The sequence below is a fragment of the Diceros bicornis genome, chromosome 34 (assembly GCF_020826845.1).
Source record: "Diceros bicornis minor isolate mBicDic1 chromosome 34, mDicBic1.mat.cur, whole genome shotgun sequence".
In the NCBI taxonomy this organism is placed as follows: Eukaryota; Metazoa; Chordata; class Mammalia; order Perissodactyla; family Rhinocerotidae; genus Diceros; species Diceros bicornis.
This window is the reverse complement of record NC_080773.1, coordinates 12,045,429-12,068,607: the sequence shown is the minus strand read 5'-3', so window position 1 is coordinate 12,068,607 and position 23,179 is coordinate 12,045,429. Positions and strand designations below refer to the sequence as shown.

Here is a 23,179-nt window from a genome sequence, read left to right as displayed (position 1 = left end):
TAAATTTAATCAAGCAATAAAATAATAATAAAATTAATATTAATAAAAAAAAAAGATAAAACCCATCTGATCATTTCATCCAAGAGGAGATATAGATGGTAAGTAAACACATTCAAAGTGCTCAGCATCATCAGCTATCAGGGAAAAGCAAATTAAAACTCACCATAGCCAGTAGTGGTAAAGAAACCAAGCAACTAGAACTCTATACACTGCTGGTCAAAGTATAAAATGTTAGAGGCACTTTGGACAACAGTTTGTCAGATCCTTATAAAGCTATCACACTTATAATATGACCCAGCCTTTCCAATCCTAGGATTCACCCTAGAGAAATGAAAATTTATGTTCACACATAAACCTAAAGACAATGTTTACAGCAGCTTCATACATAAACACCAACAACTGAAAAATAATAAAACTGCCCTTCAATTAGTGAATGGATAAATTGTGGGATCCATACAACAGAATACTACTCAACAACAAAAAGGAACAAAATATTGAGACGCAATATTGCTGAATCTCACATGCATCACGGTAAGTGAAAGAAACCAGACTCAAAAGACATGTACGATTCTATTTATACAACAATCTGGAAAAGGCAAAACAATAGGGACAGAAAATACATCAGTGAGTGCTAGGTGTTAAGGGTATGATTATGGTTTGTCCACACAGTGGAAGCATCAGGGAATTTTTTGAAGTAATAGAACTGTTCTGTATCTTGACTGTGGTAGTAGTTATGTATATGCTCTTCTCAAATCTCATAGAACTGCATACCGCAAAAAGTGAATTTTACTGAATGTAAAGTTTTGAAAAATAATTACTTCAATAGATTTGGATAAAGCATTTGACAAAACTGAACATTCATTTATAATAAAAAATTCCAGCCAACTAGCAACAGAAGAAAATTACCTCACTTCAATAAAGGTCACACATAAAAAACCTACTGCAAGACTTCCTTTTTCCATGCCAACATGAAAGACACAACCGAGACTGGAAACAGAGACACATTCATACAACGATTTCACCTTTGACAAAGGTGCCAAAGCAATCCAATGGGAGAAAGAAAATTATTTCTTTTAAATGTTGCTGGAATAACTGCATATCCATAGGGAAAAACAGGAGTTCTGAAACGTACTCACACCATAATCAAAAATTAACTCAAAATGGATATACATCTAAACATAAAAGAAAAAATTATAAAAGGTCAAGAAAAAATAGGGAAAAAACGTTGCCACCTTGGGGCAGGCAAAGATTTCTTGGATAGCATTCCAAAAAAATCATAAAAGAAAAATCTGATGTCGGAATACATAAAAATTAAAAACTTTTGCTTCTGGTAAGATATGGTTAATAAAATTAACAGGTAAGTCAGATTCTGGGAAAAAATATACTTTGTGTGTGTGTGTGTGTGTGTGTGTGTGAGGAAGATTAGCCCTGAGATAACATCCGATGCCAATCCGCCTCTTTTTGCTGAGGAAGACTGGCCCTGGGCTAACATCCATGCTCATCCCCCTCTACTTTATATGGGACGCTGCCACAGCATGGTGTGACAAGCGGTGCGTCGGTGTGTGCCCGGCATCCGAACCTGCGAACTCTGGGGCCACCAAAGCGGAGCGCGAACACTTAACCACTATGCCACCGGCCCGGCCCCTGGGAAAAAATATTTGTAATGTTATTATGGACTAGACTCATAAATAAACAATGGTTACTTCTCAAATATAAGAAAATAATGCTTTCAAATGGGTAAAGATTTGGGCAAACACTCCAAAAAATATGAATGAACAGTACTGAAAGAAGCTCAAGATCCTTAGGTATCGTGGAAACAGAAACTAAAACCACAATAAGATATCACTATATACCAACTACATCTAGAATTTAAAGTACTGAAAATACTAAATATTGGAAAAGATATGGAGTAAGTGGAAGAGAATAATGTAAAATTTCTACAATTGTTAAACATGAAGTTATTACCCAACAATTCCACTCAGGCATTTATACTATAAAAATTAAAATAAATGTACATATAAGAATTTGTACACAAATATTCATAACAGCTCTACTCATACATAATAGCCCTAAACTGGAAACAACACAAAAGCCCATCAATAGGTGACTAGAAATACAAATTATGGTATATCCATACAACAGAAGAGTAGTTAGCAAAAGAAAAAAAAAAAAATGAACTAGTGATACACACAACAATATACATGTATCCCAAAATCATTACATTGACCAATGGAAGCAAAACCTAACAGTACATAATGGATGATTCTACATTTAAAAAAATCATAGAAAAGGTTAATCTAATCCACATTGACAGAAAGGTGGTCAGTGGTGGTTTGGGTGGGAGTGGACATGGGGGGTGAGAAGTGACTGGGAAGGGAAACAATGAGAATCTTTCACATAATGGAAATGTTGTATATCTTGATTACAGTGGGAAATTTGGGTTGTTTCCACTTTTTGACTATTATGCACAATGCTGCTATGAACACCCATGTACAAGTTTTCGTGAGATGTACGTTTCCGATTCTCTTGAGTATGTAGCTAGCTATGAAGGAAAGAGATGAGAAGGAAAGCCAGTAGCTTGCAAAATAAGTAAGTAAATCACAGGGCATGCTAGAAGATGGAAATTGCTAACGACAATGAAGTTGGAAAGGAGGCTTGAGAGGGCTGGGAGCAGGGGAATGGCTCACTGCAAAACCCCACTAAAAAGGGTGATCTTTGGGCAAAAATATAAAGGCTGTAAGAGAGTGCACTCTGCTAAGCTGTATGGTAACTCCAAGTTTAACATTTCAAGGAACTGACAGGCTACTTTCCAATGTGGCTGACCATCTTACATTCCCAACAGCAACATATGGGCCTTTCAATTTCCCCCAATCCTTACCAGCACTTTTTAATCTACTTTCGTTATTGTAGCCATCCTAGTGAGCGTGAAGCTGTTTAATTGTGTTTTTGATGACCATTTCCCTAATGACTAACTAACACTGTTCAGTCATCTTTTCATGTGCTCATTGGACAGTTATATATCTTCTTTGGAAAAATGTCTTTTCAAATCTGTTACCCAACATTTTACGGGGTTAGTTTGTCTTTGTGTGGTTTAGTTTTAGGAGTTCTTTATAAATTTTGAATACTAGAACCTCAGTAGATATGATTTGCAAGTATTTTCTCCCATTCTGCGTGTTGTCTTTTCACTGTCTTGTGTCCTATGAATCCCAAAACTTTTTAATTTTTAGGAAGCCCTACTTACGTATTTTGTCTTGGTTGCCTTTTTTTGGTATCATATTTATAAAAAAAACCTAATTCAAAGTCACAAAGATTTACTCCTATATGTCCTTCTAAAATACATGGTTTAAGCACTTACATTTAGGTCTTTGATCTATTTTGTGTTCATTTTTGTAGATGGCGGAAGGTGGAGATCCAACTTCACTGTTTTGTCTGTGAACATCCATCTGACCTAGAAGCATTTGTTGAAAAGATTCTTCCCCTCCACCACTTCCCCCAATGAACTGTGTTGATGTCCTCATTAAAAAATCAAACAACCCTATATATATTTGTTTATTTTAGGACTCCCAATTATATTCCATTTATATACATGTGTTCACCATTATGCCAGGCCCACAATGCTTTGATTACTGTAGCTTTGTAGTAAATTTTAAAATTGGAAAAAGTGATTCCTCCTACTTTCCTCTTTCTAAACCTTTTTTTTTTCTTTTTCTTTCTTCTTTTTTTACAGTTCTAGGTCTTTTGCACTTCAGTATAAATTTTAGGATCAGCTTGTCAATTTCTGTAATCAAGTCAGCTGGGATATTGATAGACTGTGGGGAATATTTACATCAATTGGAGAAGTATCACCATCTTAACAATATTAAGTATTCTGATTCATTAAATTGGGCTCTCTTCCATTTATTTATTTTTTTTCTTGATATTTTCTAGTTTTCAGTGTACAATCTTGCATTTCTCTTATTTAATTTGCTCCTAAGTATTTTATTCTTTTTGATGCTATTGTAAATGGAATTATTTTCCTAATTTCATTTTTGGATTATCAATTGCAAGGGTACAGAAATACAATTGTTTTTTGTATATTCATCTTGTATCCTGCTACCTTGCTGAACTCATTTATTAGACCCATTTTCTTTTTTTCTCCTGTGGATTCCTTAGCAGTTTCCATATACCAGATCACATTACTGGCTAACAGACATGGTTTTGTTTTTCCTTTCCAATCTACGTGCCTTTAATTTCATTTTCTTGCCTAACTGCTCCGCTACTAATGCTGAATAGAGGTGTTAAGAGTGGTATCCTCTTGTTTCTGATTATGTGGGAAAGTCTTTTAGTCTCTCACGTTGAGTACATTAGCTGTATTTTGTAGATGGCCTTTACCAGGTTGCAGAAGTTTTCTTCTACTCCTATTTTGTTGAGAGTTTTTATCTCGAAAGAGTATTGGATTTACCAAATGCTTTCTCTGCATTGCTGGGATGATCATGTAGTTTTTGCACTTTACTCCAGTGATAAGATACAGTACAGTAATTGATTTTCCTTTATTGAACCAAGCTTGCATTCCTGGGATAAATCTCATTTGGTCATGATGTATAATCCTTTTCATGTTGCTGCATTTGGTTTCCTAGTTTGGCTGAACTTTTTGCATATACGGTCATAAGAGATATTGGTCCATAGATACTTTTTCTTGTATTTGTCTGGTCATCGTATCATTGTAATACTGGCCTTAAGGGATGAGTTGGGAAGTGTTCCTCCATCTACTATTTTTGCAAGAGTTTGTGAATGATTGGTGTTCATTCTTATTCAAATGTTTGGTAGAATTTAGTAGGGACGTTATCTAGGTCTGGCCTCTGTCTTGCAGGAAGTTTTTGGCTTACTGCTTCAATATCTTTACTTGTTTTATATATTTATTCACATTTTCCATTTACTCTGGTTTCATATGTGGTATTTTGTGTATTTGCTGGAATTTGTCCATTTCATCTAGGTTATCCAATACGTTGGCATTCAATTATCCATAAATTTCCCTTATACTTCTTTTTAACTTCAGTAAGGTCAGGAGAAATGTCTCCTCTTTCATTCCTGATTTTAGTAATTTGAGTTTTCTCTTTTTTTCTTCATCTATCTAAAGGTTTATCAACTTCCTTTAACTCTTCAAAGAACAAACTTTTGGTTTGTTGATGTTCTCTATTAATTTTTTATTCTCTATTTCATTTATCTCTATTCTAATCTTATTATTTCCTTCCTTCTGCTTGGTTTGGATTTACTTTGTTGTTCTTTTTCTTGATTCTTAAAGCAGAAGGTAGTTGATTGAAGATCTTTCTTTTTTAACATAGGCGTTTACAGCTACAAATTTGCTTCTTAGCACTGATTTAGTTGCATCACATAAACTTTCCTTGTTGCGTTTTAATTTTCATCCATCACAAAGTATTTTCTAATTTTGTCATTTCTACTTTGACTCAGATTATTTAAGGGTGTGTTCTTTAATTTCCACATATTACACTTTCCAAATTTCTTTCTCTTATTAATTTGTCATTTCAGTCTATTTTCAGAGACTACACTTTGTATGATCCAGTCCTTTTAAATTCACTGAAACTTTTTATAGCCTAATATATGCTCTACCCTGAAGAATGTTACATATCTACTTAAGAATAATGGATATCCTGTCGTTTTCTGGACAGAGTTTTCCACAGAACTGCTTTAGGCCTAGTAAGGTTATAATTTTGTTAAAATCTTCCAATGCCTTCATGATTTTCTGTCTAGTTGTTCTATTATTGAATGTGAGATGCTATAGTCTCCATTAATGCTAGTTGAATGCTCTATTTTTTCCTTTATTCTGTTGAGTTTTTGCTTCATATATTTGTAGATCTCCTTCGTTGGGTGATATATATTTATTATTGTTATATCGTATTGATGGATTGACCCTTAAGCAATTTTTGTCTTAAGTCTATTTTTTCTGATATTAGCAGAACCACTCCAGCTCTCTTTTGCTTAAACTTTGCATAGTCTTATCTTTTTCCATCCTTTATTTTAACCTATTTATGTTTTTGTCCCTAAAACGTGTTTCTTACGGTTAGAACAAGCTTTTTACTTTTAATCCTTTCTGCCAATGTTGGTCCTTTGAATGGAGTGTGTACTCAGTTTACATTTATTGTAATTTCCGACAGAATTTATGCCTGAAATTTCGATACTTATTTTCATATGTTTTAGGCTTTTTTCTCCCCTCTTTTTCTTAATTATTGCCTTCTTTGGTGTTAAAGAGATATGTTCTAGGGTATCATTTGATTTCCCTTGTTTCTTTTGCTATATAATTTTTTTAGTTATTTTTAATGCTTTCCTGGGAATTACGATTAACATCTTACTCTATAACAATCTAAATCAGATTAATACCAACTTAATTAAAATAGTATAAAAACCTAAGCTCCTGAATAGTTCCATCCTTTCTCCAAGCCATGATAATTTGAACGCTTAAAAAAAGTAACAGAAGAGGGAGCTCAAACACCACAAATTTTAAAAGGGTGTCCAGAATTTTGACTCCATTCTCCAAACTGTGGAAAACTAATCTCAAATATAAATGACCAAAAAAAAAAGCCCAAAGTCAAGTTCCATACAAGAAATTAAATACTAAAGTTAATGACCGGTATAGAGACAATATAAATACATCTAAAACAAATGCCCTGAAAACAGGTAAAAACTACCATACTATTAAAAAACAGGCTAAAAGGCAAGAAAATACTTTGAGATATAAAAGATCACAAATGTGAATTAGAAGAACTCAGAATTAGGTAATAGAGTTCACAAGCAAATTTCAAATAAATGAAAAATAAAGAATACCAACCTAGAAAGAAATATGAGAATAAATCTAACAGATAAATGCTAATGCAAAAATGAATAAAGAAATATTTGGATACGAAAAGGATACAAAAATTGAGTACCAAGTAAATCTATAGTTGTTTGATATAGACTTTCTTATAAGTCTTATAATTAATGAAAAGGTAAAAATGCTTTTTAAAAAACGAAGACGAAAAACTTCAATCAGATTAGGGATCCTAACTATTCTTAGAAAACAATTCTGGGCCGGCCCCGTGGCTTAGTGGTTAAGTGCACATGCTTCGCCACTGGCGGCTCGGGTTCGGATCCCAGGCGTGCACCGACACACCGCTTCTCTGGCCATGCTGAGGCTGTGTCCCACATACAGCAACTAGAAAGATGTGCAACTATGACATACAACTATCTACTGTGGCTTTGGAGGAAAAAAACGAAAGAGGATTGGCAACAGATGTTAGCTCAGAGCCAGTCTTCCTCAGCAAAAAGAGGAGGATTAGCATGGATGTTAGCTCAGGGCTGATGTTCCTCACAAAAAAAAAAAGAAAACAATTCTATTCTCCATAATGAAGCACAAAATCTTATAGGATCTGATCCTTCCTAACATACTAGCTTCACACCGTTAGTCACCACTTACTAACTCTGATCCACATGCACTCCTCAAACACACAAACCACATTCCCCTTTGAGGGTCTTTGCATGTGTAACTCACTCTCCTTGGAATGTCCTTGCTCATATACTAAAAAAGCCTGAGCCCTCACTTCATGTCTCTGCACAAATGTTACCTTCTCAGAAAAGGGTTCCTGACCACACTACCTTACCTAAATTTGCCGTGTTCTTCGTTAGTGTCCTTCATAATATATTTCACTACCTGATATTCTTTATCTATTTGTTTGCATGTTTGTCACTGCCTTAACATAGTATAACCCCCAGTACTGCAGAAACATCATCTGCCCTATATAGTATTACTGGATTGACTGTGCCAAGCACAGTGCCAGGCTCTCAGTATTCAAATATTTGCCAGATATAGGAATTAATGTATTTTCAGACAACGGATTCACACTGAAAAAGATGATCTGGAAAGAATTTGGGTCCACAATATGTACAGGTAAAATGGCTACACTGTGGAAAAAGGAGAATGTCTAACACTAAATTGGGAGAGAAATATGGGAAAAATAATACGATGAATGGTTAATGAGGTTAAGATGAAGTTCACTGGGTATGTCATACTGAGATATTTCTTTTCCCCATTACAAGCCTTTTCTTCACTGAGAAGGGAGCTTTCTAACCAATGTCTGACGGATGTGTTTACCAAGTGTGTTCACCATTTGGGCTACCACTTACAGAGATGAGTTCTCCTGCCTGACTTGCTCTTACTTACCTGGACACCATCTTCTCGTTTCTTCCCTTAAAACCATCCAGGGCTCCTTTCCTTGCTCCAATAAGGTAATTACATCTGGCTTAGAAATGGAATGGCCTGCTCACAAAGAAAAAAAATTGCATACTATGAGAAATAAATTGTCACTAGTCAAGTTAAAATTATAATTATAATAATCAAAAGATCATAATGATAGTATTTTAGATAAAAATGAGAGAAGTAAAGAACAAGAGATCTGTTAGGTAAGGTAAAGTTTTTGTTTTACTGTTTGTTTAAAATTTAAACTCCCGTGTCCTCTAACTCTATAAAGTAACCAAGTTATTGAAAATACACTCTGGAGGCTGGGATCAATTCCTGTCTTTGCCACCTTCCAACTGGGTATGACCTATGGCAATTGACATAAACCCACTATACCTCAGTATTCTCACTTATAAAGTAGGGGTAATAAGAGCACTGTTGAGTGGATTAAATGAGTCAAGACTCCCAGTTATTTTAATCAGTTAAATCAGATAATGTGCTTCAAGTACTGACTACTACACAGTAATCACAATGTTAGCTATTAACATTATGATTGTTATGCTCTTATGATACCAGAGTACACAAGAAGAGACAGCTATGAGATATTCATTCCATTTTAAATGTAATTTTCATGGATTACAACTTTCAACCACAAATCAGAGGATCTTTGTCTAAGGAAACAGACTGCTTTTGGTACAGTTTTAAATGAATTCCAAATATCCAATCCAACACCACATAAACTGAAGAGGCTCTTCTGATAATGAGAGCAACTGAGGACCCTCTGTCAAGCGGATATCTCTAAAATTGGACCAGACAATAAAATGGAGTATGACAGCAATTTGAAGGACAAATGAACAAGAACCTTGGATCCTTTGACAATGATTTTACAATACATGCCACAGATTTCTAATGTAGCCACTTGATCACTATGTAAGAGAAGCAAAGACAAAAAAGAACAGAGGGAGGTAAAAATGTTTCTGAGGGGTGGGGAGGATGAAGGTGTTTAATGGAGTTGCCATTTCTAACCCTGACAAAACTCAAACTTCTTTTTGGGGAAGAGGGAAAACAAATTTAACTAGTTCCTTGAAAGGCAGCCCTGAAAATCGCAGTGGAAAAAACACATAGCCTATAGAGCAGATTCTAAATTAACCTAAACTATTTGAAGCTGATAAACATACCCAGTGAGACCAAGTTTCTATAGTTCTCCATCATCACATCCCGGTACAAAGTCTTCTGAACAGGGTCCAGACATTCCCACTCCTGCTGAGAGAAGTCTATGGCCACATCACTGAATGTCAATGATCCCTGGAACAGTAAATACATGTATTACAGGGGAAATTAAAGAAAACATGTTGAGGGCCTGGCTCCATGGCTTAGTGGTTAAGTGCGTGCGCTCCGCTACTGACGGCCTGGGTTCGGATCCCAGGCGCGCACCAACGCGCTGCTTGTTGGGCCATGCTGAGGCGGCGTCCCACATACAGCAACTAGCAGAGTGTGTAACTATAACACACAACTATCTACTGGGGCTTTGGGGAGAAAAAGGGGAAAAAAAAAAAAAGGAGGAGGATTGGCAATAGATGTTAGCTCAGTACCAGTCTTCCTCAGCAAAATGAGGAAGATTGGCATGGATGTTAGCTCAGGGCTGATCTTCCTCACAAAAAAAAAAAAAAGAAAAGAAAATATGTTGAAAGTCGGAGCAGAGGAGATGAAGGACTTCTACGTAGGAAAAGATCAACATGGGAAGCGTGTAGGCTGGAAATCTACGATGTAGAAGCAGACTGAAGCAGAATGTACACATTTTTTTTTTAAATTTTATTTATTTTATTTTTTTGCCCCCAAAGCCCCAGTAGATAGTTGCGTGTCATAACTGCACATCCTTCTAGTTGCTGTATGTGGGATGCGGCCTCAGCATGGCCGGAGAAGCGGTGCGTCAGTGCGCTCCCTGGATCCGAACCCGGGCTGCCAGCAGCGGAGTGCGAGCACTTAACTGCTAAGCCACAGGGGCGGCCCATGTAGACATATTTTTAAAGAAGACTGCTGACATAGATAAAACGTCCTCCATAGTCTGAGACACTTCTAAATATTGAAACCTTCTGGAAATGGACAAAATAATAATATTTCCCTACTAAACTAAAAAGTGTATACAAGAATAATGTCCAAATGGTATCCGCCTCATAAATTCTCAACAAATGTGAGTTAGTGAGGAATATTTTTCTTTTAAGGAAGAGAAACACTTAATCAGGGGATGTTCTCCAAATTTTAGAAAACTGCATAAAATTAGGACCTTCCTCAAACATCAAGTACTTAAATATATCAAATCTTACCATAAGCATTTTTATTTGCTTCAATAGATCCATGTATTTTTTGGCACGTGACATTATATTTTCTGGATAAATCGTATTTAATAATTTATACAGTCAGGCTGCACAATTTGGAAAGTCTTCCCCAATTCCAAGATTCAGTTTTCACCTACTACATATGATATTCGTTTCTATTGCCATTTACCATTTCTCACTAAACACTTTCCTTATTTTGAGTGTGGTAGGTAACTTCATTGAGTAACAATGATCTCCACCTCTTGGTACTACTGTCTTCATGTAATCCCCTCACTTTCAATGTGGGCTGAACCTAGCGAGAGTAATATGTTTCTAACAAATAGAATATAGTAAACGTGATGGAACGTCCCTTCCATAGGTTATAAAAGACTATGATTTGCACATTGCTCATCCTTTCTTGCTGTCTCACTTGCTCACTCTGATGAAGCCAGCTACCATGTTGTGAGCCGCCCTATGGAGAGGCCCACATAACAATAAACCAAGGGCAGTCTCCAGCCAACACCTACTGAGGAAGTGAGACCCTCAGTCCCATAGCCCATGAAGAACTGGATCCTGTCAATAACCACTGAGTGAGCTTGGAAGCAGATCCATCCAAAGTTGAGCTTTAAGATGACTGCAACCCTGACCAACATGTTGACAGCCTTGTAAGAAACCCAGAGTCACATCCCGATTCCTGACCCTCTGAAACTGTGAGATAAATGTTGACTGCTTTAAGATACTATGTTTCAGGGTAATTAATTATACAACAGTAGATAATATATTTGAGTTAAAAGATACTAAAGAAGGTTGGTCAATTATATAGATGTCACCCAAGCTTAGCACGTCTCATTCAACAACAAAATAGCCTTAGTATTTATGTCTCATGGCTTTCCTACCAAATCCATGACCTCCATGTTAAAAGCCCCAGTCATATACTAATCCATACGAAACACGAGATTTCACCCTACATTAAGACTCAGGTCATTCAATGACAAATTTCATGTCATCTACCTGGAAATCCCAGATATGCAGAAAATTTCAGTCTTAAAGTGGATACTTAAATAGAACCATTGTCTCCATCTCACCAAACTACACACCTGACCCACAAAGCACAAATCTTTACTGCAAACAATTTACCTGCTTCACTACTCCATCACTGCCCTTAACAGAAGATCGGCCACTTAAAATATGTTGAATAATTTGGTCAATAATTACACGAACATTAGTTACCTAACGGGCCACATAGAGGGGGCACTAGGTAATCTGGCATCAGAGCTCACTGGAACAAGAGCTGGGAAGCAGGTTATTTGAGGGGTCTTTCTTTTAGGAAACCGCAAGAAAATTAATCAAAATACTTACATGAACCTAAAAAACATACATATATTTCAACAAGGAGATAAACAACAACTTACACGGGCCATGGTTTTAGAGCTGCGAGAGCTGATCAGTCCTCTGGGTTCCTCTACCAGAAAAGCAGAGTCCAGAAAACCCAGACCTGGGAGAAGAGAAAGACCTTGAGACAAGTTGTGCTACAGTGTTCGCGCACGGGACTTACGTTAATACTACCGCTATGCTCTTCCGTTACACGTTCCCAATCACCTCGCAGCACACACAATTTGGATAAATTTGGATTCTGGACAAATTTATTTCCTCACTCAGGTCCCAGGGTCTCAGCTGCAGAGTCATTTCCACATTGAAGCAAGACCCAGACACTTCAGCAGGAAATTTTCTGGCCAATGTGCCGTTGTGGTGAGGCTGATGTGGACCTGAGATTGGGCAGCTATGTCCTGCACTGAGCAGACCTTCCTCTTCCCATTTCCAACTTCAAGACTGAAAAGAGGCCACATCATCCAAACCAGAACCTCTTTTATGGCCTTGAAGTTGGATGAAGTTGATCAAAATATTAGAGAAGGACAAGGAATGTTCAGCATTCTGAGTCTATTCAGCAAAGCCTACTAAATATATGACAGGCCAACACTGCACAAAATATAAACTAGTCATTAAAAGGTTTAAAGTTGGGAAGAACATTTAAGGACATGGAAAATATACCATACGTAATGTCAATAGAAAAATCAGGTTGACGAACATATTTATTTTTATAAAATATAAGAATAAATTAATCAACACAGAGAGAATAATGGCAGACAGACAAATAATCATAAAATGAAAGACAGAAAAAGTCTGGAAATTTATATGGCCATATATTAACAGTTCTTATATTTTTGGTTATGTTTTGTATTGTTTTGTTTTTTTGGGGGGGGGGTGTTTTTAGAAATGAATCACTCTTTATTCAGTTGTTTTTAGTCAATACATGAAGCAACCAAATAAGACTAATGAAGATGTATAATGTACCTTTGCCAGGATCAGAATTTGACATCAGCATTCTGTTTCTTATTGCTTAGATCTTGACTTTTTTACAGTTTATTTCATAATCATTATAACAGTTAACACAGTAACTTGACATATGTGTGTTGCTTTAATTCGTTAAGTTGGAGACTTACATAAAGTTCGTTGTTCTTTAAATTCAGATTGTTTTACTAAATGGCTTATATTTTGTTTTGTTTCCTCTGGATCCCAATACCTGCACTCACTTTATCATTTCTCCTCATGTCGGTATGTTGGAATTCTATCTACAAAAAACTGGGAAACATTCCCTGAGTCATCTCTTTTGCAAACGGATGACAGTCTCCACACAGCTTTATTTCAGATCTTCTTGATAGAAAAACTGTTGCTAAACCTGTCAGTTTTGTCATGATATCCTCCAGGTAGCTGCTGAATTATCTCATCTATTAATTCTGCTGGACATCTCATATCACTGATGAAATGTACTATATAGCTAATATCATTGATGAAATCTATTATACATCTAATATCACTGATGAAATCTACAAGATATAAACAGTATAGTATAAAATCCATTTATTGCCACACAGATCCCATGTGCTCAGTGTAATTTCTTCATATCCTGACTATCATATAGTCACACTGTTTCATTTCTGTGAACTCACAAGGCAAGTCACCTAAATCTCTCCTGTGGCCTTTATCACACACTACCTTACAATTATTCCTATGTAGACTTTAACTTCCTTCACAGATTACAAGTACTTTGAAAGAAGCAATTATGTCTTTTTAGTGATTGTATTAGTCCAAATATTACAAATTCCAGGCCTGGCATACGGAGACAATGAAAAGAAGTATGATTTTTGACCACAAAACACCACTTCTAGAAAATTTTTAAAGGAAATAACTGTAGAAGTTCACAAAGTATATGCACAAGAATGTTCACTAGAGAATAATTTTTGATATTGCAAAATTAAAAACATAAAAATCCCACAGCAGGCAAACAGGTTAAACGTATTATGCTCTGCTATATTGGGACATATTATGCAATTATTAATAAGGATGATATTAAACCATATAATTGACAGAAAACAATATTAAAAGAATTGCTTGGGGGGGTTGGCCCAGTGGTGCAAGCGGTTAAGTGCCCGCGCTCCGCTGCGGCGGCCCAGGGTTCGCCGGTTCGGATCCTGGGCACGCACGGACACACTGCTTAGCAAGCCATGCTGTGGTGGCATCCCATATAAAGTGGAGGAAGATGGACACTGATGTTAGCCCATGGCCAGTATTCCTCAGCAAAAAAAAAAGAAAAAAAGAGGAGGATTGGCAGATGTTAGAACTGGGCTGATCATCTCACAAAAAAAAAAAAAGAATTGCTTGAGGCCAGCGCAGTGGCATAGCGGTTAGGTTCACGTGCTCCTCTTCGGCGGCCGGGGGTTTGCTGGTTCGGATCCTGGGTGCAGACCTACGCACTGCTCATGAAGCCACACTGAGGTGGCGTCCCACATATAGCAACTAGAAGGATGTACAACTATGAAATACAACTATCTACTGGGGCTTTGGGGAGAAAAAAGGGAAAAAAAAAAAAAGCTTGGCAACAGATGATAGCTCAGGGCCAATCTTCCTCAAAAAAAAAAAAAAGAATTGTTTGGTGAAGAAGGCAGGTTTAAAAAAGTATGCGTAATTTAAGAGGTGGTATTCTGTTGCAATTAAGAAAATAGGCACTGACTTCAGACTTTCAGGAATCCATATTGAGCTTAGAGCTGTGTGAGTTAAAAATATCTCAACGCCTGTTTATTCATCAGCAAAATAGGGAAAAGAATATCACCTACAAGGGACTATTTTGAAGACTAAGCAAGATAATCGATATAAACACGAAAATGTATATCATGATGAATAATGTAAATCATCTATCATTATTAAAGATGAGTTATTCCATGTCCTTTAATCTTTTATTATAAAAGAAAGTTAGTTCTGGTGCTTCTTGTTTTTATTATATTAAAACTGTGCTTCCTGGGCTTTCTCTTTCTTATAATTCTAATTTTTAAAATTTCAGGACCTCCATCTGAGAAAATAGAATTCTGCTTAATAAAATCATTAGTTAAAAATAGAGAGAGATCATCAGACAAGAAAAGAGAAAATGTCCCCTTCCTCAGTCCCCAGCAGCTACAGAGAGCAAAAAAAAGTCTGTTCAGCATCATAAACTTGTTCAAGCAACAGCATGATAAAATTTAAATATTTTAATATTAATATTAAAATATTAAAATATATTCATTCTCCATATTTTAATATTTTAATATGGAGAATGAATCTTCGGCACAAGGCAGAGAGTTATATAAATACTTATTAACATAATCTTTATTTTCTGGTATAATAACTACATTTGGAAATATTATTTGCACTTGCAAGACACCTAGAAATCAGAGATTAGTCCTATTTTTTTCTGAAAGTAATCTTAAATCTCTAAATTATTAATTCTGAAAGGGTGTCATAGTAATAGGTGTACTGGTAATTAAGTTTTAAATAACACTTCTATTAACTAAAAGGTTTAAGTATTCGAATGCTTTTTAAATAAGACGTTCCTGGCTCTTTCCTCTTCTCTCTACATGCACAGAGGTATAAAGAAACCTACGATTGAATTAGATTTCTTTTTCAAACTAAGAGTTGGGCTCTTTGTCTCCTTTATTTGATCAATTCTATTCTGCCAAAACAAAACCACATGGAAATGGAAAAATAAACAGTGGAGAAATATACACTAAAATATTAAAAGGGATATCTCTAGAGAAAGAGATTATGGGGTATTCTTGCTTTCTTCTTCATAAATTCCTTAGGAAATAAAATTTTCTTGCAATAAGCCTGCATTCATTCCACCATCATACATACAACATAAAGATACTTCCAAGTATTAAAAATATTTATAGACATCACTTTGGGAAGAGGCTATATTTTTATCATTTAAAAAATGTGCAGATATTAGGCCTGTGATGGTGCTCAGCGCAAGCTACCCCAGGAAGCACCACTCTGGTATGCAGATTATTTTGAGCTGAAGACAATAAGGACTCAGAGAACTCAGGAAGAATATTTGAGTTTTCCCTCTCAAACTGCCTGAAAAATTTAAAACAAAAGATCTGTTTCAGGAAAGAGTTATTATCATGACGGCTATAAAGATAATGTAAGATAGAGGTTACAATAAAAAAGGCACCAACAAGCCCATCTTATCAGAAGTTCTGTCTCTCTGGCCACATCCTCTAGATGGCCCTGCAGGAGTTGCCAGACAATCATTTACAAGGGAAGTCTCCATTTGTAAAGGTACCTCCCTCTCTGTATTGGGAAGAGGGGCGATGACCTCATTTCTAGAAACTTATCAATGTGGAAGGTGAGGCCTTAAAACTGCATAATAAACCTTACTCTTGTTTACAGTGCTTTAGTGATAATCTCCTATAACTGACACCCCCACCCCCAACATCCTCCTTGTCTTTGGTTGGACATGGTATTTAAGACCAGAATTTCTGCTATTGTGTTGAGAAACACAGTGTCCCTGCTTTCTCCCATGTATACATGTTATTAAACTTGGTATTATTTTCTCCTGCTAACCTGTCTTGTTAATTATTTGGCCAGCCATAAGAACCTTAAGGAAAAGGGCAGAGGGAGATTCTCCCTCTTCCCCAGACACCTGCCATGAAAAATCAATGTGATTGAAACAAATACTACTTACCTGTCCTTGAATATTCTTTAGCTTTACTGCATTGATACAACTAAGACGCATTTCACTATAAATACTTTAACATTAATGGAAACGGATATTGCTTTTGCAAATTAATGAGAATACGTATACCAAAAAAGTAGAAAACTTTTGAGTACATAGAAAATACTCAATAAATGTGGCTAAACTCCTTCCTCTCTTCTCTAAATAACTGATTAAAAGATCATTTTGGATACAATACTTGCAAAAAGTTTTTACAAAATTCTCTTTTCAAAATGAGCTGCGTATATAATTTCCAGTTTTCTTAAGTACTATTACCTACAATACAAACATTGCTTAACACTGGGTCATAGCCATGTTTTCTTATAATGATTAATTCTTATAAACAGAAATTGTATTATCTGCATAATATTCTATCCCATGGATGTCAATGATTTTCTTAAGCATTCCCATTATCTTGATCATCAATTTTGTGCAAAACCATCCGAAGGTATCACAATCTTTGACTGCAGAGCAAAAACCCAGATCTAAAGCTTTTGGGTTATATACATCCTTGAAAAACGCATTTTTACAGATACATGCAGTAAGTCTCCATACAACTACAAGGGGTTTGTGGTGCCCTGTAAACCCACACATATAAAGGACTTTTGTTCTCAAAAACTTGAGCATCTGTCTAGTAATTAGACATGCAAGCACTCATGACATTAACTTCATATTTTCCACTTCCGATCTACAGAAATCTTAAGGGTGAATCATCCAGAATAAACACAATGCTGAGCAATTATTATGTTCCACCCTCCAAGGCTGCAGCCGCTGTGACCTCACACAACCAGAATGAAGGAAAAGGGTGGAATCTAGATAAGAGCTCACAGCAGGTTCCGCCCTCAGAGCTCAGGGAATGCTGTCGTTCTCAAATCTGTAAACGACCCCAGAGAACCCCCAGGGAGGACAGTCCCAGGAAGGAATTCTGTTCTTGGAGTCTCTGTCCATATGTTCCCGGGAGCCTGCCTCTGGGACAATTCCTGATCTAAATTCTCATCGTATCAGAAAGTCACGTAGAACTCAACATCTGATTTCCCAACTGAGCCTATCTCCGTGGCGGCGGAAGAGGGCTGAGAGGAGGGCAGAAGGAGGGACCTAGAGCCCTGTGTCCCATGACAGCACAGAGCCACCGCCACCCACGCTCACACATCGGACACGCACCCCGTGTCCCCATCACACAAGAACTCCACGCGCCTCTCCCGGTCTCACCACGTCCCCCGCCGCCACCGAGGCCCCCGCACCCCTCCCACGCAGCCTGGCCCCTCACCCTCCCCGCCTCTTCCTCCCTCGGATCCCCCTCCCTCCCGCGCGGCTCCAGCGCCCCAGGCCGGAGGCTGCGGACGGACCCCGCCGGCCGCTCGGCGCCGCGCGCTCACCGTCCCGCGGGCTTCCGGCTACGGCCGCAGAGTCTTCTCCGCACGACCCACGCGCACTTCTTCCTCAGATGGGGCCACTCACGTGCGGCGTGCACCAAGAGAAACGGAAAAGCAGCAAGCAACGGAAGTCCCCTTGGGACCGGCGGAGGTGACGTGCTGAGTTCGAGTCTTTTAAGTCCGGGAGGGAAGCGGCCCGCTCCCGCCCGAGCCCCAGCCCCAGCCCCGGAGACTTCTGGGAGTGGCCCCGCACTGGGCTGCGCAGGCGCAGATTTCCGCCATGCTGGAGGCCCCGACCTGAGGCGGAGACGAGTGCAGTGGTGGTCGGGGTCCGGAGGAGGCGAGTCTGGGCGGAACCGGGCCAGGAATTCTGAGAAGGGGCCTACGGAGCTCTTCTTCCCCGAGGTCTCAGACCTGTGTGTGAGGGTCCACCCTGTAGAATCAGTGATGTGACACCGAGGACCATCCCGTGCTTGGCTGAGTGTAAGCTCCTGAACATGGGTTCATAAGCTATCATTCTACATATGTGCGTATCTTTGTCCTGAAATGTCACAGATGTTACTATTATACTTCCATTTTAGAGTTGAACCTTCTGAGGTCAACCGAGGTTACATATCCTGCACAAAGTTACACTGTTTAGTGGCAAAGCCATGTTTCCAGGTGAGACAAGCTGGATGAAGTGTCTCTACTGTATAACGTCTTCTCATTGTAGAACAGGAGAGAGCGAATTTGGGTCCTTTTTAAGATCACTGACTGTAGCAGTTGTTTGAAAATTAGGAAAAAAAATACTTTTTTTCACAATATTATGCCCACCACAGATTTTTGTTACAGCAAATTTTTCAGATCTCTCTGTTGTATTATGTATGAGGTGGGCTTGACTGCATAAAAGCCCATAGATTGAAAACATCTTTAATTTGTATTCCTCATCGTGAGATCCCATTGAAAAAAACTTTGCTTCTCAGGCATCTGGACAGTAAGATAAATTGTGGCCACAGGCGTAAAATCTGGGAAGAAGGTGCTTTCAGAAGAATCAAGATTGTGTCCATATGTATGTAGATTCATGAGAAAGTTGAGCAAATGGGAAGTATTAAGGTAGTCATCAAAGGATGACCATATTTCAGTTATCACCACTATTACATATTTGAAATATGTAATGCATAACAGTTAAAAAGTTATTAAAATATTTAAATAAAAAGATAAGCAACCACTCGTTACACGTATCCCAGTCATTCAGTAGCTCACCTTAGAGTCAACAACATTTTGATTTTGGTGTGTATCCTTCCAGAGAGTTATTTTCACATACAAATATGCCCTTGCTCTATATACACATTTGTATATATACACACAATACATATATATATAAGTACACATATGTGTATATTATATGCATATATAATTGCAAATACATTTATATGTTATATGCATATTTACGTATATATTTCTTTTTCTTCACACACCAGTGTTTCCGAATCTGTATATAAGAGTGTCATCCTGGGCCAGCCAGGTTGACACTGAGCCAGGTGGCTCAGCGGGTAAGAGCGCCCGCTCCGCTTCAGTGGTGGGGGGTTCACCGGTTCGGATCCCGGGCATGCACCAAGGCACCGCTTGTCAAGCCATGCTGTGGCAGCGTCCCATATAAAGTAGAGGAAGATGGGCATGAATGTTAGCCCAGGGCCAATCTTCCCCAGCAAAAAGAGGACTGACATCAGATGTTAGCTCAGGGCTGATCTTCCTCACGAAAAAAAAATCAGTGTCATCCTTTCCAACAGCTGCCAAAGGCCAACGTATGGCTGCACCCTAGTTGAAGAAACAAGTTTTCTAATAATGTATATTAAGAAATGTCCTATGTTTTCTTAAAAGCAATGCTGTAATTAATATCCCAACATGAACATGTTTGCTTATTTGTAGGTTTATATGTAAGTTAAATTCTCAAAAGTGGATTAGCTCTCTGAATCTTAACTTGTGCTGTTGACAAATTGCTCCTTAGCGTGATCATACCATTTTACCTTTTCATACCAGTGTATGAGTGTCTCTTTCCTCAACCAACACCACTCATTTTGACTCTCAGTTCTTCTTACTCTAATGCTCCACTTTCTCCCAACCTAAAAAATCATCTGTCTTTTTCCCTTTGGGTCAAGTTCAGTAAGGGTTCTATACCTGTAATTTTAGCCTCATCTGTCTTACAAATAGGACAACAGTGTAATAACATTCCTCTTAGGTTTACAGACTCAGCAAAATGAAATTTCCATCACAGACATATTCCTAAGATAATTCTGAGTAGCTCAACTTCAGACCACGCATAAAAACTAGGCTCAGAACAGAATCCAACACCTCTATTTGAAGTTTGAGTTCTACAAAACTCCTATGCAGTGTGGACACAGAAAGCTCATGAAATGGCAATACAAATGAGTAGCAAGGTGTTTTGCTGGCCTCCCCTTTCACTGTCCTGGTGACAGAGGGAGTCCCACCCTAGGGTTCTGGAGATGCCTAAACACACGACATCCAGACACTAGATAAATTAGATGAACAGCAGTTTCTTAGTCGCACATCCTCACATCCTGGGGTAGGACACCACATGCCACAGGGTGGTTGCATCTGGGAGCAGAGTAAACCAGCAGGGGCTGTGGGAGGCAGGCTTTGTGGTAACAAGAGGACAAGGTGCCCCCTGATTTCCAGGGGAAGATGTGACTGGCTGGCTTGAATAATATTGTGGGCTGGTAGGGAGGTGAAGCCCATCAGCTCAAGGACCTAGTTGGGTGCCACTGGTCCGGCTGATATGGGAACAAGCCGGTTGGGAGCCTTTTCTGCTGGGTGGGGGGCATATCTGGTTAGAGCAGAGGAACTCATGGGTAGGGCTTTGGGACCCTGTGAGGCTCAAATTATTGACAACACATGAAATTTTAGGCCTTAGAATACAGGAGAGAGAAGGAAGCAACTTGCAATATATGCTCTTTAGTGATTTCATTATTAAAATGAATATTATCTCAATTTGGAAATAAAAAACATAAAAGAGAGACTAGCCATTCATAATACACCTATACAACAGAAAACAATATGCGTACTTTTTGTTTTTTCCAACTTTTTATTGTGGTAAAATACACATGTAAAATTGACCATCTTAACCAGTTTAAGGTCATAGATCCCCAAAATTAACCAAGCCTTCAGCTAGAAGTTGCATGCCTTCAACAGACTCTAGTCACAAAATCATTACATCAGACAGAGGCTGCCAGAGCAATTGTTGTCTAGGCAGGGAGGCAGGTCCCTGGTACTTTCTACTACACCATCTTCCCGGAATACTCTAGTGTGTGTCTTTCAAGGATTTTTTGGTGTGCATTTTAAAGCACTATTACTGATCCCAAGAAGTCAAGATGGTGGTGTAGGCAGACTCTGAACTCACCTCCTCCCGTGGACACAGCCAATTTACAACTACTCAAGGAAAAATTACCCCTGAGACAGAACTGAAACCTGGATAAGAGGAACTCCTGCAACAAAGCACAATCCTAATTGAGGTGGAAGAGGCAGAAACTCCTTTCTGGAGAGGAAAAACGCCGCCTTCACAAGCCGCAGTGCCTCACGGCTGCCCGGGAGCAGCCCCAAAGGTCCGCAGCCTCCCTGGAGGAGCAGGGCCCTGAGCGGGGGAGCAGCCCCGCTATGGGCATTTTGTGGACCCAGCACAATCGAGACGAGTGGCATAATATCTGACTTTGCCTGCTACTAAAACTTTGGGGAGTACCCCCAGAAAAGCTGGTTCACAAAGACATTAAAACCGGCTCTTAAAGAGCCCACGCGCAAACTCACCCATTTCAGAAAGCAACCTAAAATCACCAGAAAGAAAGGTGCACTGTGCTTTGGTGAAAAGAGACTCATCTAATAGGCCCTGAGTGCATCTCGGTGAGAGGCGAGACCTCTCCAGGGACTGGGACAGTGGCAGCGGCCATTGTTGTGGCCTGGTGTGGGCATGCTGACAGAGACGCCATTGGAGTTCTCCCTGAGGCCGGCTAGCCCAGGGTCTGCCCCACCCGCTAGAGCACCGATTTAATCCAGCTCAGCCAGGGCAGGCAGCCCACCCTAGAGACTGGCCCCACCCAACAACAAGCCCTCAGGCAACTTGTGGGCCTGCACAGATTGGTGACTGGATTCCCTGCAGCCTGGCAACTGAGCCGACTTCAGTGGGGCAGGGCGTGCACAAGGAGCGGGTGGAGAGTGTGGGGTGGTGGTGGAGTGTGTGGGGCTCCCGCTGTGGAGAGACTGGGTCGGCTTCGGGAGGTCGGGGCGCGCACAGGGGGCAGGACTGTGTTGACTGTGTGTGTGGACCTGTGGGCGGCAGGGCTTGTCAGCTGCAGAAGACTTGTGCTTCTTAAAGACCCACATAGGGGGTTTGCCCCACCTTCCAAAGCCTGAAACAATTGGGTGCTCCCGTGCCTGAGGCCAGCCCTACACAGCTGCAATCCTCAGAGAGCTGATAAGAGACCTAAAGGCTAGAGGCTTATAGCAATTGTAAGCCCCTGAGCCTAACAACCTGCCACGCTGGGGGTCTACTCACTTAAAAGAAATACTGCAACACAAATGTGGTATTAGAACTTGCAGCCAACTGTGCTGGGGCTCCCCACACCTGATAAAGAGACTGAAGGGCCCACAACTAACTACAAGCCGCTGAGCATTACAACAGCTGGCCAGGAGCATAACTTGGCCTCCCTGGGCTCCTACAAGGAGAGCAAATAGGCCACAACAGAAGGGCACACGTAGCCCACATAGGGGCCACCCCTGGAACGTTGAGAACTGAGGGAAGCACACTGAAGGCCTCCTAAGGCATAACTTACATAAGGTCACCTATCCAAGAGCAGGAACCCCAAATTATATGCTTTTTAATGTATACAACATCACCTATGAAGTATCTGTGCCAAAATTTCTCAATCATAACCCAATAAAACCTCTTGGTTTAACTTTAAATTTACTGCAACTATGAGGAATAGGACAACAACAACAAAAAAACTCCAAGAATGTGTGGCATTCTAGGAGACAACTTTCCTCTACTCTTCTAAAAACCAAAGTCTTGAAAAAACAGTACAGAGTTTTTACTGAAGAGGTGGCAAACATTTTCTGGATAGGTGACGATTGTAAATAGTAAATAGTGTAGGTTTTGTGGGCCATATTGTCTCTGTCACAGCTACTAAACTCTTCTTTTTTTGGCAGGCGGGGA

At 39.1% G+C, this 23,179-nt stretch overlaps 1 protein-coding gene across 5 annotated transcripts in view; it reads right to left on the bottom strand.

Moving 5' to 3' along the window:
* LOC131396797 (zinc finger protein 607-like) overlaps positions 1-23,179 on the bottom strand; it is a 96,377-nt gene that overhangs the window by 34,335 nt on the left and 38,863 nt on the right. For 4 of the 5 annotated variants that reach the window (XM_058529231.1, XM_058529232.1, XM_058529233.1 and 1 more), the window contains exons 2-4: positions 11,934-12,016; positions 9,385-9,511; positions 8,192-8,287 (exon numbers count right to left, since the gene is read on the bottom strand). In XM_058529231.1, the coding sequence (XP_058385214.1) occupies positions 8,192-8,287; positions 9,385-9,511; positions 11,934-12,016 (306 nt within the window). Of the gene's footprint in view, positions 1-8,191; positions 8,288-9,384; positions 9,512-11,933; positions 12,017-17,982; positions 18,143-23,179 lie in introns of those variants that run through there. The other variant, XR_009216686.1, reaches the window with a different exon arrangement.